General features: G+C 41.4%; 1 protein-coding gene across 8 annotated transcripts in view; it reads right to left on the bottom strand.

Annotated features, from left to right (window-relative positions):
* The window catches only part of SCUBE1 (signal peptide, CUB domain and EGF like domain containing 1), a 304,521-nt gene that overhangs the window by 243,386 nt on the left and 42,774 nt on the right, over positions 1–18,361 (bottom strand). For all 8 annotated transcript variants that reach the window (XM_038386054.2, XM_043515687.1, XM_043515695.1 and 5 more), the window contains exon 3: positions 7,769–7,897. In XM_038386054.2, coding sequence (XP_038241982.1) covers positions 7,769–7,897 — 129 coding nt within the window. The remainder of the gene's footprint in view (positions 1–7,768; positions 7,898–18,361) is intronic.

Genomic DNA, 18,361 nt, shown 5'->3' with positions numbered 1-18,361 from the left:
CAGAAAAAAGCGGAATCCATGTTTAGTGAAGATGAAACAGAGCTGAGTATCATCCATACAATGGTGGAAATGCTTCAACCCAGTACCTCTCTCAGTCTCTCCCAGCAGCCTCAAATTCATGTGGAGCAGGATACATGACCAGACTAAGTAAGCAGTGCCCTCAGGGCTGGCCCACAACATTTTGGCACCTGAGGCGGGGAGTTCAAATGACGCTCCATACCCCCTCGCTTGGGCCAAAACTTTGAAAGGTCTCAATTCCGCCTTCTTCATTTTCTACTCCTCTCATGGTACTGTTCTGCTACCTAGCCCAATAAAGGAGAACTAACAACTTAAAATGCCTTGTTCAAAAATGTTAAGTAACACTTAACTTTCAAACACCTGAACAGCAAATGTAACTTTTCTTGTCTGCATAGTAAACAATGGCATTTTTATCTGTTTGAATAATCAAAGTGGTGTTTTCCATGCCTTCTTAGTTGCAAAGATTTGAACTGCTTCCTGAACGTCCACAGTCTAGGCCAGCTCATGCTCTATTGAGACGGTTGCAAGGCTGACCAGCCTCTCCCGTGTCATTGTGGAGCGTAGATGTGTTTTTATTAACTTCAGCTTGGAGAAGTTGCGTTCTCCACTGGCAAATGTTACAGGAAGCGTTAGAAGTATGTGCAGAGCAACAAAAACATTTGGAAAGAGGGTGGTCATCTTATTTGTGCACATATATTCCAGAACAGCCTTTGGAGTTGATCCTGCTGAAATGCACCTTGAAAGGGCTTTCAGTTCATCACATAAATCACTTGCATCAATATCACGCATGTCATCATGTGTCAACACTGTCTCTAGAGCCCTGCATTGCTGGTGTAGGTCTTCTTCAGGTATTGTGAGGAATTTTGGAATATCATACAACATCCCAAATATACAGCTGTGCTCCTTGAGCTGCATTAAACGTTCTTCAACTGACTGTATTGCACAATCTAGCACCTGGTTAAAGAATTCAACTTTGAATTGTTGTTTGGGGTCTCTTATGGGATTATCCTGTGCCTTGTAATCAAAATGGTCTTCTTCTTTGGTGACTCTTGTATTCTTGAATGGGTGGGAAAACAACTTCAGTGTGAAGTTTCTCTGCCAACTTCTGTGCACTCTTCAGAACTTTTTGCCAGTAAAGAGACTCTGATGCAATCTTCTCTTGAAGCTGATCATCTATGATGGCCTTTAACCTTAGTCTCATCTCAAGCTCTTTCCACCTATGGAATGCTCACTGGTGATTTGCTGCCTTCCAATGGCATGCCAGATTTCTAGCCAGATTTTTCCAGTCCTTTGTTCCTGTAGAACCCAGTGTGGCTGGAACATTAGACTGGAAGAGTTTGCAACAAAAACAGTATGCAGCATTCTAGGTTTTTGAGTACATAAGCCATGGCCTCTCCACTTTGTCACCATTGGGGATTTCACACCAGTCATGTATTGGATGGAAACTTCTAAGTTCTTTGTTTTTGGGGATCATGAAGTTTTTCACTTGCTGTGGCGCACAGAAGTACAAGGAAGTCTCAATTAAAGGGGACAAATAAGCAGCCTGGTAGCAGGCCCTGAGTGAGAGAAGATATCGATGTCTTAAGGGCCTAACTGGCTACTACTACTTCAGTTGACTGCCTGTTCTCCTTCAGTGGGTTCAGGGAAGCAGCAGGAAACAGGATGCTCCCTGAGAAGCTGGTGTTAATCAGGCCAGGCTCCTGAGGGTGCTAGAGAGGTACATAAGAGGCTCCTCCTCCTCTCTCTCCCTGCAGCTCCTGCTGCTTTCTGTTATTCCCTCTCACCTTTTCTCCTGCCTGCCTGTTATGTCTTTTGTGCCCTCCTTCCTCCAGCACAGCACTCCACCATCTCTGTGCATCTAGAGCAGAGAGAATACATATCCTCCAGCAGCAGACTCAATTTTCTATACTCTGGGTCCAAGTGGCTCCCCCTCCTCCCTCCCCACCCTCCCCAGTCTGGCACCTGAGGCGGCCACCTCAGTTCGCCTCATGGTAAGGCCAGCCCTGAGTGGCCTAAGGTTGAGGGTCCCTGAGGAGATAGGGAAATTTCTTATCATCGCTATCTGGAATTTCTCAGATGCAAGATCTGGACTACAGTATTACCACCACATCCAGCCCCAGCAGTCAACAAACCTCATTGTCAGTGCCATGAAAGATTGGTATGAGATATAAAATCAGCACAGACATCTTCCTAGAAGACCATTACTAGGAGCAGACCATACTTTTTTCCTCCCATTCATACAACATTCCAGTGAGGTAGGTGGATAAATATAATTAACCCAATTTTTTAGATTGGAAACCACAGAGCAAAACAGTGAAAGAGCCAGGATTAGACTGAAAAGCAAGAAACTCCCTCTTTCTCTCTCCCCTGCTAGATTCAAGTCATTCTTGATTTATCATCCTGGATGCTACTCAGAACTCACAGACATGATAGAAAGTAACAACAAATTCCAAAGTCTCTACAACAGCAGCAACATAGAAATACAAACCTCCCCACACCCATGTTGCACCTTAGTCTGAAATGGAAGAAGCCTTACAGCACCAGTGCTTTAGCCACCTCCCCCCATGCTTAAATCATTGAAATCCTGGAAAGAGCTCATGCAAAGATAGAGATGTCTAGGCACCAGTCTGATGGTATATAACTGTTTTATCCACAGATCTACCAGCAGAGTGATCCATTATACAATACAATTCCCCAAAGAAATCAGCAAATCTTCTAAGCAAAATATAGCAATAAATTAAGTGCTAAATTCTACCCATACAGGCCCATCATCTTTCAGAATATGATTCTAGGGACCTAATTTAGCAAAGCATTTAAGTCTATCCCTTCAGCAAAACAATTAATCTGGTGCTTGACTGTAAGTCCCACTGCTGATAATGGGCATTAAGAACATCTCTAGTTGCTTTGCTGAACTGGGCCTGAGATCATATTCTGAATAAATAGTTTTTAAGGGATAAATCCCACTCATTGAAGCTCATGCTGACATCTCCTATCGATGTTACTGGAGCACTCTGCATATTAAAAAACAGAATTTAATCTTAAAATGTATATCTACTATGGGATGATTTATATCTATTATGGCTATTAGGCATCAGTCAAAAGGATGATCAGTTATTTCGGGGCCTTGGCTAGAGGAAAAAGAACAACTGAAAGTGACAGTATGGTTAAAACTATGAAGGACATGAAATAAAATTAATCAATAAATCAATGGGGGAAATAAAACTGAAAATAACATCTGGACAAGTGAGCTAATTGCTTTTAAGAAAAAAGAGCAGTACTTCATATATGGAAGCAGAAAGCATATTTCGTTACTGGTTTCAAATTAAGACTAAAGAAATCTGATTGCAAGAGCCTAAACATTAGCCTTGTATCCACTGAACAGAATTTAGAATAATATTCAAAAAGAACTACTGCTACTTCAAGTGATTTCAATACTAAAAGCAGTTATTTTTAGCAAGACAAGGATCTCATCATAGTTTGAATTCCCCATGGTGTCATTTCACATTATATTTGAGAAATTCCTCAATAAAAGTGTCAAATAGAGAGCGAGTTGAACTCCCCAGAGGACAGATTTGGATATTTTCCAGTATAAATTTGTAGCCAAGAAATCTCATCCAAAAAAAAAAAAGTTCACTTCATTAGAAAGAAAGAGAAGATGTTTAAATACGAAGACAGAAGAAAACACTTAACCCATCAACCTTATCTTGTCTAATTAATTAAGAAAACTCCATCTTTGGCTGCATCTGAAGAAGATTGTAATCATTTTTCTCCCCTGACTATACTGCAAAGACATGCAGTGGAAGCTTAGAAAGGAATGTGAACCTTGACAAGTAGGGATGGTTCAAAATTTTGCAGGGCCCTGTATGAAACAAGAGATGTGCGGGTTATGATATAGCTTTCTTCTCAACTGTGACTGGATTATATCCTCTGGTCAGTGGAGTTCTAGAGAAGTCAAGTGTAATCCCAAGAGTGCTACACAGTCACATATGTAGCTTAGGGCATCACTGTCGATAAGTCTCATTAAAAATTTAAGAGCAAATGAACTACAACAGGGTGACCTCTGCCTTATATCCAAGCATATAACTTCTAGTTATGTCAATGAAACTCTTATGGAAGGGTCCTATTGAATTAAATAGAGAAAGAAGAGGCCATGTTTAAACCAACCTATGGAACTTTATAGTAGCAATATAACTCTATTAAATTCTATAGGATGGTTTACTAATTCTATAGAACTGAAATCATTGCATGTTGAATTCTATAGGATTTAGAATCCTGTTTAGTTTCTATAGAGCCTTATTTATTTCATCCTGATCAAGCACTATATGGCTTTTCCGGAAGAGACATGGATATATGTATAAAAGACATGATATAGTCCCAAACTGGCTATCCTTTGGCTTTGAGATTTGCTGGAAATACCACTTGTACATAAAGCTGAAAAAATATAAGCAAAACAGTTCATTCACTGGTGAGAAACTATTATGTACAATTTTAATGAAACATTACTGGTTTTTCCTGTTATCCACAAAAACAAGAGGTGGTTTTTGAAAGGAAGGGATGTATGTGTGGAGGAAAAGGGACATACACAACTCTTATTTATTCCAGGGTTGAATTTCTCCATTAGAAAAGAAAGGAAAAATCCCTTTTTCTTTGGCAGCAAATAGCCAAAGTTAGCTCAGGCCAAAATTTCCAAAAAGTGATGGAAACCTCAGTTTCACTTATGCAAATGTGTTTGTTGTAGCTCAGTTTGTCTGGAATTTAAGCGCTCAGAAACTCAGCTACTAATATTAAGGCAGCCAACAATGTCACTCAATAGTTAAAGCATGCACACTCATCTCAGTTTACGGGAAGTTATGCATAACCTACCCTGTATATAAAAAGACAATAATGTTCCCCTTTTGATGACTGATGTCCAGTTTCTAAAGGACACAGGCACTTCCCAAAAAGTGTTATCCATGACATGTCATCCATAGGTTAAAGTATGATCCCACGGCATGGCAAGGGTCTTGCACTGCTACTGTCTGGACTGAAGACTTCCGTCTTGAGGGCTCACTATTGGGCACATTTCAACGTCTGTAAATTTGTTTAAAATTTTAAAAGGTGGAAAGGGGAGACTGTTCCCCTAATTTCCTTTTCATTGTGAAAATATAAGATCAGTTATTTTATTGCCACACACCAGCAATCATCCACCAACCAAAATTTTTCAGTATGTATTCCGAGGAACATATCCTCTCCTAGCTATGTGGCCCCAAAGGGATGAAGACTTAATCTTAATCCAGTGTCCTAAATATCTATCCTGAGGAGCCCAGCCCACATAGTATTATCCCCTCTCCTCCATAGTTCACTGAATCTCCTCTGTGCAGTTAGCTTTGCAGAGGCTTTTGATTGGGATGAAGAGTGCCAGTTCACAAAGTGGAGCATGATCGAGGGAACAGCAACTGAACATGACAAATCTGCAGGAGACTCTTGGTAAATCTTAGGTCAATACTTGAATAATATGTTGGGGAGGACCATGCTCTCTTATAGGAGGCGTGAAGCTACTCTAGGAAACTCCATGAGTTTCAATACAGTGTTCTATATTATTGTGGGTCATGCCCTCCAAAACATGTGGCTGACTTAAAGTCAATTGAGAAAACCACCAGAAATTTGAACATCTGCACAGTCAACAGAGTTCCGTTCTGTGCTCTGAAGACCCTCCAGATGGGGGTTTTGGCTCAGGCAAGGGAGAGCCATGAGCACAGGGCAAGATAATAGTAACTGTATGGATTGATGGAGATCTTCAGATAAACCCCACAGATCTAATGAACGTGTGTTTATCAGTTCATGCCCCTTGTCTTCTGTTTGTTAGCACACCATGCCCAGCCCCCACCATCGAGAAGATCATTCAGAAATTGAGCTGAAAATAAAACTGGTCGAATACTGCAAAACAAACAAAACAAAACAAAAATCAATAATCACATACACATTTCCACACACATTCATTTGAATGCAATTGATTGTGCTATTTGAACATGGTTTGTGCCCTATTTTATTAGATATTCATGAACATTAATATGAATAGTTTTTTAAAATAAATGACTGTTCTTTATAGACAAAACACCCACGTTCTCATATAATTAATAATTTGACCATCTCTATTTGAAACATATTAATCCAGGAGGGCATGATCTGGCCCAGAAAGCTTTAACCTAAATTTACTGACAGACTTTTAGAATACTGTGAGGAATGGAGGGAAAGTCTAGCACTATATTTATACATTAGTCTGTTTAGAGCCTTTTAAATTTCTGTTTGTTCAGATGGGTTGTACATCCAGCCTATTAACAGCTTTTTGACTTGAGCGTCCAAATTTAGTCTGTCATAAAAACAAACATCACTCCAGTGTGAAAATGAACAATGTGGGAAATATATGTGCTGCAATATTAAGGAACACCTGCCCAAAAATTCTAGGTGTTCCACAGCCTCACAGAGTGCTGAGTGACACTACTGGACAATACTATTTGTTATTCATTACCTGATCTCCCAATTTTCACTAGGTAAACAGAGTTTTCAGTTTTAACCAGGCTAAAATGTCAGCTGTACCAGTCAGTGCCTACTACCTACCATACGATTTTACACATACTACCCCATAAAGATGTTTGGTCTGTGTCAAAACACTGGTCACTGGAATTTGTGCCTGGGATTTTTGAACAGCTCAGTCTATTGCAGATTGTACATGTATGTGCACATGTACTTGTACATGCACAACTGAATGGAAGGCAGGAAGCATGGACACTAGGATTTAGCACAAAGACCTATCATGAAGATAGGGATGGGGGACTTGCAGTAGGAGTTATAAATGTATGTAATGGCACTAAATGTTATATGTACATGTCTTTAATTTACAGAATGTAGGAATATACATCTTCATTCCCAAACCTGTTTGAAAATCAGAAATGGGTATGAACCAAAATCTTGGATCCAAACACCCCTGAACCTTGGCGTGTTTGAAATCCAGATCTGAACCTACATGCACATCTGGCAGCTTATGCCCATCTCCAATTTAAACACTGGTAACATAGTTATAATTGTACCATTGCACTGTTCTACACCCCAGGAATCCTGTACTCTCACCAGATTTGTAGCTTTGACAGTCAAGAACTGGATTAGTTCCTGGACAAGTGTCTACCAGTAATAGTACTGCTTAATTATTATTAATTCTTCTAGTCCCCTAAGAGTTTCATTTTTTTAAATCACATGAAAGGCCAGTCATGTGGTCCTGCTAATGTACACCACATACTAATACCCTGCTACTGCATTGAAAACAATGAGCCAGACTTTAAATCATATGACAATGGGTTGCCTAGTGCTCAAATGGTAGGAGTTGGAGGCAACAGAGAGAGTTCTCTAAAAAAAGGGACGGAAATGAAGACAGGTAACTTTTCTGAAGAAAAAAATAACATTCAGCGTAAGTGTGTGGCAGTGGCTTTTTGAATATATATATTAGGGATGGACAAATTAGATTTGAATGGATTGAGGGCTAGGAGAAGCAAAGCTTGTCATTCTCAGGCTCAACGAACATATTAAGGGCTTATTCCAAAGCCCATTGGACTCAATGGAAAGATTCCAGCCTATTTCAGTGGGATTTGGATCAGGTCTTAACTTATAATATATGCCTCACTACAGAACTCAGAGAGAAAATATGGCTTGCTAATCACAACTTAATAGGTAAAATGCACAAACTGAGTCACTCATCTTCATCACAATAATTACTTACCAAGACAGTTGTGACCGTCATGGGCCAACATGAACCCATCATAGCACGTACACCTGTAGTTGCCTGGAATGTTGATGCACTCATGGACACAACCCCCATTGTAGAAGTCATTTTCACACTCGTCAATGTCTAAAATACAGGGGGGAAAAGGCAATTTTCATTAAAAGATAACCAAGAATTCTGTTTAACATGGACTATGGGTGTCAGCATACAGAAATATTCCCCCTGCTAAATATGTAACATTGAATATACATATATGAATATTATATCATACATTTATGTTACATCTTTTACCCAACAGAGATCTCATAGTGCATTATGTAAGGGATTAGCTAGGACTGAATTTCAGCCATCTTGTGGGTACAACGTAGCAGCCATTCTGTTTAATGAGAACACTTTTTAGGAGGGACTTGAGGAATAACTATATTCCCTCAGAAACTGAACAGCACAGGGATGAATTTAGGTGGGCAAGCTGGAATTTGCCCAGCAAGGACACTTTATGAATCATCCATACATAGTACACTACCACACAGTACTATTTTATGGCATTAATTCAGTATTAAGTGCCCTATCTACCAAAACTGGGGTTGAGGTTCCATGTGAACTGAACCGCCATTTTGAAGTGCTCTGTTATTTTCAATTTATAGTAAGAAGGAGGGATGGTCCTGGGGTCAAAACACTGTACTGGGACTCAGGGGATGTGGGTTCCATTCCTGGCTCTGCCACAGACTTCCTGCATGACCGTGGGCAAGTCATTTAATCTCTGTGCCTCAGTTCCCCTTCTCTAAATTGGGTATAATAGTACTTCCTTTCCCCCATCCTTTGTCTTGTATATTTTGAGTCTAAGTTATTTGGATAGGATCTTTCTGTTACTGTATGCATGCACGCTACTTAGGTCTGATTCTAGGTTTTATTTATTTGTATTACATTATTAATAAAGCTAATGTGGTTCCATAGACAGCTAAACTAGAAAAATTAACAGAGAGAACAGATCTTTTTTGCCTTCTTCTCTCAAGGAGTTCAAGTGACACTATTCAGTTCTACCAACAGGTTAGGGGACTATTTCACTTCCATGTACAAGAAGAACTATATAAAATTAGTACTGGAGCCATAAATTCTACCCATTTTGAAGATAGGGAGTGTCTTTTTCAGGGACTCACTGTTATTCCATGGAATTCACCATGCTGGATGATAGAAATTTATATCTCCAGAACTGTAGGTAAAACACCAAGGGAGAAAGACCGGTGAATTTAAATCATTTTCTGAAAACTTGAACAAAGGCAGCAAAGTATAGAGATCAGGCTCATTTTGGTCTCTGACTATGCTTTGAGAAACGCCAACAGATCAGTAATGAGAGTCATCATCATTATAACCACTCCATCCTGTGTCCCCAAATAGCCGGTTGATGCACTTGGAATAAACAGTGCCCAGGAAGTTTATTCATAAACAAAAGTCCTAAGCAACTGCAGTGCCCAAGTAGGGTATTAAATGTGATTAGATAGAGCATTGATTCTTTAGTGAGTGGAATATACCAGGAACTCAAACTAGGAGCATGGTCAGTTATATTAATCCTATATATTTTTCATTTTATCTACTGTAGTAGTCAAAGTGCTCCCTGTATACAGTTTACTTTACCTTCTCTTAGCTCAAGTCTTATTCCACCTATAAGGCCAAAATGTGGCTTTTTTCTCTGATAACTGTACAGTTAGTCCAATCTGTTGATTCTGGAATTTCAGCCATCCTTAGCTTGTCAGGCTTTGGCAACATTGTGACCCCTTTCCAGATGAACCCAACACCACAAAGCAAAACAAGTGAAACAGAGATATGTTTTAATCCAGTGGTTCTCAACCTTTCCAGACTACTGTACCCCTTTCAGGAGTCTGATTTGTCTTGCATACGTGAAGTTTCACCTCACTTAAAAAATACTGGCTTACAAAATCGGACATAAAAATACAAAAAAGTGTCACAGCACACTATTACTGAAAAATTGCTTACATTCTCATTTTTACAGTATATTCCAAATCAAATTTATTTCATAATTATATGGTACTTACATTTCAGTGATACTTGAGCCTGTTTTTCACTTGTGAGCCTTATCTGAAGCCCAAGCTCTACTGCCCAGGGCTGAAGAATGTAACTTAGCTTCATGGGGCCCCCTGTGGCATGAGGCCCCAGGCAATTGCTCTGTTTGCCACCCCCAAATGCCAACTCTGCAATTGTGAACCCCCTAAACCTGTCCCACAACCTTCCTGGGGGTAGCAACCCCCAAGTTGAGAAACACCGATATAGATGAGTTGAATATCCCCTGGAAGACCTCTGTATATCCGAGGGGTACGCATACAACTTCAATCCATCCATAAATTGTTGAGCTAGATGCAGGAATTACTGGATAACCTACATAGCCTCTTTTATACAGGAGATCAGATTAAATGATCATAACAGACCTTCTGGGCTTAAGATCTATGGATCTAAGAACAAACATTTTGCTTGGTTTTATGTCAAGACAAAAAAAAAAATCTCACTGGCACCTGAGGGAAGGTTTGAGGGGTTGCACCAAAAAAAACAAAAAAAAAACCAAAAAAAAACCACCACTGGTCTAAGCTATCTCAAGAAACTTGAGAACTCATGCAAACTTTTCAACAAAATTTGCACTTTGAATGAACCACGCAAGTTTTGGGTGGGATTGGCTTTCTTAACAAAAAGATTTGTGCAGCCCATTTTTAAATGCATATATGCCCCTATGACAGAGGCATTGATAGGTTTTGTGTTGCAAGTAAAATGCTAGCCACATTAGAGAGCAAAACCAGTAACACTGCTTCAATGCAAAGACATCGTCGTCATATTAAGGGCCGGTATTGCAGGTTTAGCGATAAGTATATTGCTAGCGACCAGTGATGTTGCATAGGAGATAACTGAACAAAAATGGCTGGCTGATGTGAATTTGTGGGCTCCTCTGTTGGAATCTACATTACATTAGTTTCAGAGTGGTAGCCGTGTTAGTTTGTATCAGTAAAAACAATGAGGAGTCCTTGTGGCACCTTGTTTATTCTGAAGTAACACTATTGATTTCAGTGGAATTATACCAGCATAACTGAGAGAAGAAGCTAGCCCATCATTTTCATATTGTAGCTATTACTCTCCAACCATTGACCTTACACGACACCACCTCAGGGAAGCACAAAGCTACTGAGCTCCAACGTCCGATTATCCAAAACCTACATGAGAACCTCTTTGGTCAAAGAAGTCAGGCTGGAAATCTCATTTGAATAGACTTGCTCGATTTCCACTGCTTCCTCATTTTGGCCAGAGTAGAAATACCAGGAAAAAAACAAAAAGAAAAGGAGTACTTGTGGCACCTTAGAGACTAACAAATTTATTAGAGCATAAGCTTTCGTGAGCTACAGCTCACTTCATCGAAATGCATCCGATGAAGTGAGCTGTAGCTCACGAAAGCTTATGCTCTAATAAATTTGTTAGTCTCTAAGGTGCCACAAGTACTCCTTTTCTTTTTGCGAATACAGACTAACACGGCTGCTACTAAGGAAAAAAACAGCTTTTCTTTTTGTTTTTCAAGTCCCTGCCCTGGTTAAAGCCATGAAGCACAGACACACAAAAAAGGAAACAAAACCAAAGGCAAAACCCCAAGTGATGGGAAATTTTCTGAATCTCAATGAAGGCCTAAGGACTACATTGTCATTGCACTGAACTTCATTCTAGCTAGCTAGCCAGGTATAAGCAAGTGGCTTTCCCACCATGCTTTTTGCATAGTTGACACTCTGGAGCTGATCCAAATGCTCCCGCTTCCTCCTTCCCCCCACCCCCACTGGAATTTGCCTTTATCATTAACTTAAATAAGGGTTCAGGGATGATCTGTCCACAATGCTAATACTAATATAGGAGAAACATTTCATGATGACATTCAGATTTGGAGTCTACTGATTTTTGGTATTGTCAAAACAGTAGTGAACTGAAATCAATATTTAGTAAAATCAAATTAAGAAACCAGACTAAAAAGATATCTGAAGTTATTATGCAAACTATGGGTATTTTAGGAGCTGAGACTTTATCCTAAAAGTAAAATAGCCCATTTTGTCCCTTATGCTGAAATACCACCTCTAAAATAATTTTGATATCCACATGCTTCAGTTCAAAAACTTGAAGTATACCCTTGGTATTTGGGAAAGTTCCAGAATTCTGGACATCACTGTATATATTGTGTTAATTTATCAAAATGGGCAAATATGAATTACTAACCTCTGATGAAATGGAAGCTATTCTTAAAAGTTTGTGTTAGCAAGGTTGACTATAATTCAACTCAGAGGTGGAATCTGTAGCTTTGACTATGCTAGGGAAATAGTTAGAAAGTTTCCCATTGTTGCTAAAACGAGTTCAGCTACAAAGAGACTCAACCATTGAGAGCCCAAACAGACAAAAAACAGAGCAAATCCAGTTGATGCTGTCACCAGGTTTAACTTGACATGGTATTAAATATGGCACTATCCACAGGAGTCTAGTGTAACACTTTCAAAAGTACCTAAGGGTAAGTCTACACTGCAACATAAACCCAGGCTCAGACTCGGGCTTGAGTCCAACCCCCCCCTTTCTGTCTATACACAAATCTCTCAGACTTGTGCTTGGACCCAGGGTCCTAGCACCCTGTGAGAGTGGGAGGTTCAAGCCTGAGTCAAGCCAGGACCTGGGGTTTAAGCCCTATTGCTTTACAGTGTAGATGCAGCACCCCCTCACTTAGGTCCTGGAAGTTCATCAAAAAGTATCCCACAACCCCATGGGCCAACTTCCTTTGTCCTCTCTATCCCAAGAATTGCCAAATGACTCCAGGGAAATGGAAGCAACCTCCCTTGTTGTAGTGCAGCAGCTCGTGAATCAGCAGTTAGCCTTTCCATTTTATTCTGACCACTAAGCTGCAAACACACTTTTGGAGAACATGGTGTGTTTGCAATGGACACTGACCAGAAGTAGTCCTTTGCAAAGTGCGCTGCTTCATGGTCACAGGAGCACAGCCAAATTTTGTTTAATCTCTGGTGTGAGGCCAGAATTAAAACAGTGGATTTTAGTAAGAGTACCAGGAATGATCATGCATACCAGTGAACAGTCTTACAGAGTTGGAAATTTACTGGACCCAGTGATCAGTTGAGGGAGTGGATTAAGTGGCTCAAGACCAAATACTGGAAAACCAGGGACCAGAACCACATCTTGGGCAACTCGCTGATATTGTGCCCATTTTATAAGGAGTTTGACTTGGTGCTGGGTACTGCACCAAGCATGGAGTCAACAGCAGCGCACAACGACTTAGTCAGCTGGGGCGGTGACCCATTTGCCCCAGAATTCAGCATGGGGACTGATGGGAACCAGCAGCAGGCACCAAGAGCACTCACTGAAGTGGAGAGCTTTGCTGCAGAAGCAGCTGGAGGACATTCTGGGCCATACTTGGAAGCGCCCTGGAGCCTGGTAGGTTTCTGGCTCCATTTTAATATTTCTGTGATCCCACACTGGGCTATGTGAGACAATAACCCTCTGTGCCTTGTCCTGTTCCAGGCCTTTCGACCTCCACTGGCAGAAGCTCTTCCACAGCTCAACCACACTGCAGCAGAAGCCTGGGCCAATGTTCCTTCCCAGGCCATTCCAAGGAGAAGGGTTGCCATGGGAAACTTGTGGTTGAAGTTCTGGAAAGGGCCAACAAGCTGGTCCAGTACCAAAGGCAAAGGGACTTATGAGTAGAGGAAAGGCATGGCGAGAAGGAAGCCTTGGGCTGGCTGCTTGAGGACAGGGATTCAGCAGGGGAACTGGCACTTGCTTCACAGTTCTTGGAACAGGAACGGCAGCTAAGGGAAGAGGACAGAGGGCAGCAGAAAACTGTGTGGGCAGCTGCTACCACCAATGACTGCAAATGTACTAACTTCTGCTGCACCCATACATGCCCTGAGTACCCTCTGCGGTATCTTGTGATGCAGTTCAGAAACAGCTTGGACAACTCCATAGCTGGGTGGCCCATGCAATCAGGGCCTATGAGGGGCTGGGCAGGGCCACTGAACCCCATGCAATCCTCCATTTTGACCCCCTCCACTGTGGATGCCTCCACCCCATCCCACGGTGCCAAGTGCACAGCAAACATGGAAGGAAGAGAAAAGAGTACAGGGGGTCAGGGGACATGAAACACTAAAGGATTTCTGTCTTGTACACGGTTTCACTGTTTGCCTCGTTCATGTGCTTTTCTAAGGGTTTGTTGTTACTGGTATGTTGGTATGGTTCTGGCAGCTGGTCTACCTGGCAATGGGTGAATATTGTACTTTTCTAATACATGTTTATACATAAAGCTTTTTATTTTAATCAAAAAAGTTTATTGCTATCACTGCACCAAATAACACAATGTGTGTATTTCACACAATAAAGGTAAACATGATCAGGGACAGCTAGTAATTAGTATGCAAACACCATTCCTCAATACAGTTAGCTACATTAATCCATACTTTCATCAATTCCTTATATCAATCCGTACTGTCATCCAACCACCCCTCCCCGCATTTGATAAATGGTCAGGTCTTTCATAAATACATTGCATGGCAATCAACTCCCCCCTCAAGAAGTCAACCCCTCCTCCTCCACAATCACATTCATAAAGGTACTATTCTCCCTCTTCCATTGGGTCATGCTAGTCCATTGTGTGGGAGCACAAAGCATCCCTGACTTCTGTTGCCCAGTTGCATCCACCTCCAGCTGTGGTAGGTGCACTTTCTGATGAAGCGTACCAGTTCGGCAATCCCTCATAGGTCCATTCAGGGGGAAATGGCTTACTTCTGGCTTCACAAAGATTGTGAAGAGCACAGCAAGCCCTAGTAATGCGCACAGCATTGATGACACTGGAATCCAAATGGGTTTGTAGACCTCTCCAATGCAGGGGTGCTGGAACAAGTTTTATAGTGGAGGTGCTTAGAGCCATCGAATCAGACTGTAAACCCTGTATATGATGGAAACCACTTCAAGCCAGGGGGTGCTGCAGCATTCCCTGCACCCGTAGTGCTAGTACCAATGCTCCAATGGAATTTCAATCTGCCAAATGCACATTCAGCAACCATTCAACACCTGCTGAGAGTGTAATTAAACCTTTGCCAGGGCCTCTGATATCAAGGTATGGTTCCATAAGCCAAGGCAAAAGGAGGAGTGCGAAGTCCCCCCAGAATAATGGGGAGGACAGTAACTCCATTCATGACAATGTCATTTGATGGAAATAGTATCCCAGCCTCTCTCTGAAAGTAGACTCCCACTCTGTGGAAAAACTCTGGCATCAAGAACTTTTCCAGTACAGTCCATGCTGACATTCGTAAATCTGCCTCTGTGGTCCCCAAGGGCCTGCATAACAGTGGGGAAGTGCTCTTTGTGGTTTATGTATCCATGTGCTCATTGAGGATGGCAAAACTATAGACATAAGTCCCATCAATAGCACCCCCATAGTTAGGGAATACCATTCTCTCAAAGCCAGCAATTACTTCAAGAATATCAGTTATGCTGGCCACATTGGGGTAAACCACACACCTTATTGCCTCAGAAACCTCTGCCACCACTTTATCCACAATCAACTTTCCAACACCAAACTGTTTGTCAATGGACTTGTAGCAGTCTGGGGTGGTCAGCTTCCAGATGGTTATGGCAACCTGCTTCTAGACTGGCAAGGCTGCCTTCATATGTGCGTCTTTACATTGTAGGGTTGGGATAAGCCGCCCACCAAGCTCCTGAAATTTCTTCATGAGAAAGTTCTGGATCCCCTGCTGGTCACCTCAGGTCTGCAGGATGATGTGGTCCCACTAGTCTGCTCCAGAAGCACCGGGCGGCAAATTTATAATAGCAGCCAGAGCCTGCTTTCCCCAGCGCCGGTTCGCGGCCTCATTCCTGGCCCCGCCCCAACTCCACCCCTTCTCTGCCCCCTCCCTGCCCCTATTGGTCCCCTTCCCCAAATCCCTGCCCCGGGCCTGCTTCCTCTCCTGAGCACGCCACTTTCCCCCTCTTTTGCAAACCTGCTTTGCGCACAAGCACTGGCAGGGAGTGGGGAGAAGCAGAACCCGGCGGCGTGCTCAGGAGAGGAGGCGGAGGTGGAGCGAAGCAGAGCTGAGCTGAGGCGGGGAGTTGCTGGTGGGGGCGGCAATTATGTCAGGGCCTGGGGTGGCAAAATCATTAATCCACCACTGGTTGGCAGGCTGTTCAAAATTCCTCTAGCGTGCAGGGCGAATATTCAAGTTTTCCTACACTGCATCATGATCAAAGGGCTAGAGTAGCAATATTTCTGGAGAATGCTAGGAAGTCTGGCATATGGTTGATTGGATTCAAGTCTGTGTACTGCAGTGTGGACGTCACAGCAATGGGTTTGAACTCAAGTTAGAAAATTCTTAACCCGTGATTGATAATCAGCGTAAATGTTCAAGCTCTGGGTTCTTTAACACAGGGTCCGCTGACTAGAGGCCCACTAACTCTGGGCTTACACTGCAGTGAAGACATACTCTGAATGACTTAGAAGCCTAAATTCCATTTTTAAAAGTGACTTTGGCACTTAGGAGCCTAAATCTCATTGAAAGTGCCTAAGTCACTTTTGAAAATTGGATTTAGGCTCTTAAGTCACTTGGAATGCTTTTGAAAATGTTATCCCTTGTCCATATATGGGCTCCCTGTGCTACCCTGATGATAGCAATAACTCTCAGTAACCTTTGGGAAATTTGTATTAGAAAGTGTGTAATCAAGGCTAAGGAGAGCTCTAAAGAACATTCTAAGACTGACATACTCAGCTAAGAACAGTGGGAGAACTTTTACAAAGGACTCTAAGAATTAATACAAGTGTCTCCTCTGAAGAAAGAGAATCTCCAGGGCTCTTTTTTCCTCCAACACCACCACTAAAACACATCCATCCCTCTTCAACCCCAATACCAAAACTGTTACTAACACCACAGCCATCTTCTGCCTTTATTATTGTAAACTTTTCCTCTCTGATCACACTTCTCCTCTAGTTTAATAGGAATGTCCTGCTGAAGTCACCCGCCTCTTCCAATGCTCCATCCAGGTTGCTCACTTCTGAAAATCATGTAAAATGAAATCAAATAAAAGCAAAACACACCCAAGAGAGAGAAACGAGCACAAAGCTAGTTCCTGGAGTGTCTCTCCCTAATTGTCTTTATAACCTAACCATGATGCTATACCACAACATCTCTGCTCCTGCATGTAAGAACCCCCTTATTTCCTCAGTTACCCATCCTTTCCTGGTATATGCAGCCCAGAACATTAAAGACAAGCACATTCAATTGTATGGTTTTATTTGCACTCCCCAAGTTATGCACACAAATGACCAATGTACATACACACAGAGACAGTTATGCATCGAACTGGCCATGTTCAGATCCAAAAACACTCAGTGTCAGGTATTTTTTGCACATAAAATAGGCACATACAAAAGTAAGTGTTTGCAATTACAGTGACTAAGACTGAAAATCCGGCTCTGACTATAAGATACCTTTTCCTGTGCTACCAAACTGGAAAGGGACAACCAGAACCCTACGGTAGAGGGGAAAAAAAATCAGATTCACTTTGCTAATGTGTTCATGAGAGATATTTTTAGCTCTTAAAGCAGTTTAAATCTGGATTTTATTTGAGGCAAAAACACCATTTATACCCTTGATGAAAATCCAGTTACAAAAGGTACAGGGAAAGCTTTAAATCAATATCTATAGCATTGACAATACCCAACCAAAGTCATGTATACGAGATCATATACCCTGCAAGCCAGTAATATAAAAGGATCAATACAAAGTGAAGGCACTGTACTAAAAGGAAATAAACTATCCTAATTCATGACTACATATAATCCACAGAAAACAACCTTCATGGGTGAGATAGCACCTCTGTGAAAGAGATGAAACAAAAGTGGAGTGAGTGATTGTACTATGAAGACAACATTTCATAGAGTCTATGTTGCTACAACCGTACTGCACTTGTAAAATTATGACTTAAATCCACATTGCAGCTACTGCCTGCCACAGATGTCAATTTTCAAATTTATGCAAATATATCACCAGTGTCTCAGCTTACTTTGACAGTCTGTCTGTCTCTGAAGTTACTCTTGGATGATCCATGAGAGCCTCTGTTCATTTTAAAATTGTAAAGGAAAAGATCAATAGAAAAACCTGCAGTGGTAAAAAGGAGCTAGTACTAGGCTGGATCTGCTGACAAGTATGTGCATTGGTTCAGCTATAAGTTTGGATCAGTTAAATAGCTAAGAGGAAGGATGCCCACAGCAGGTTGACAAAGCCACTATGATCTAGAATTCTCAACAGAACTAGCTCTCGTATAAGTACATGTAGACTTGACTGAGCAAAGTTAAAAATACCACAAGAACAGATTTTTCTCTCCTAGTATTTCAATAATTCTGCCTCCAGTTCCAGTGGAAACTAAAAGGCACAGTGATACACAGTAGTTAACAAAAAAGTTTTACAATTTAGAATCTCAAAAAAAAGGCTAAGGTAATCAGAGTTTTGAGTAAATGTCAATTCCTGTTTTATTTAATTAGGTTCACTCTGTTGTAATTGAGATGTTTAT

The sequence above is a fragment of the Dermochelys coriacea genome, chromosome 1 (assembly GCF_009764565.3).
Source record: "Dermochelys coriacea isolate rDerCor1 chromosome 1, rDerCor1.pri.v4, whole genome shotgun sequence".
Taxonomy (NCBI): domain Eukaryota; kingdom Metazoa; phylum Chordata; order Testudines; family Dermochelyidae; genus Dermochelys; species Dermochelys coriacea.
Note: the sequence above shows the minus strand (reverse complement) of the source record. Positions and strands in the feature narration are given on the sequence as shown.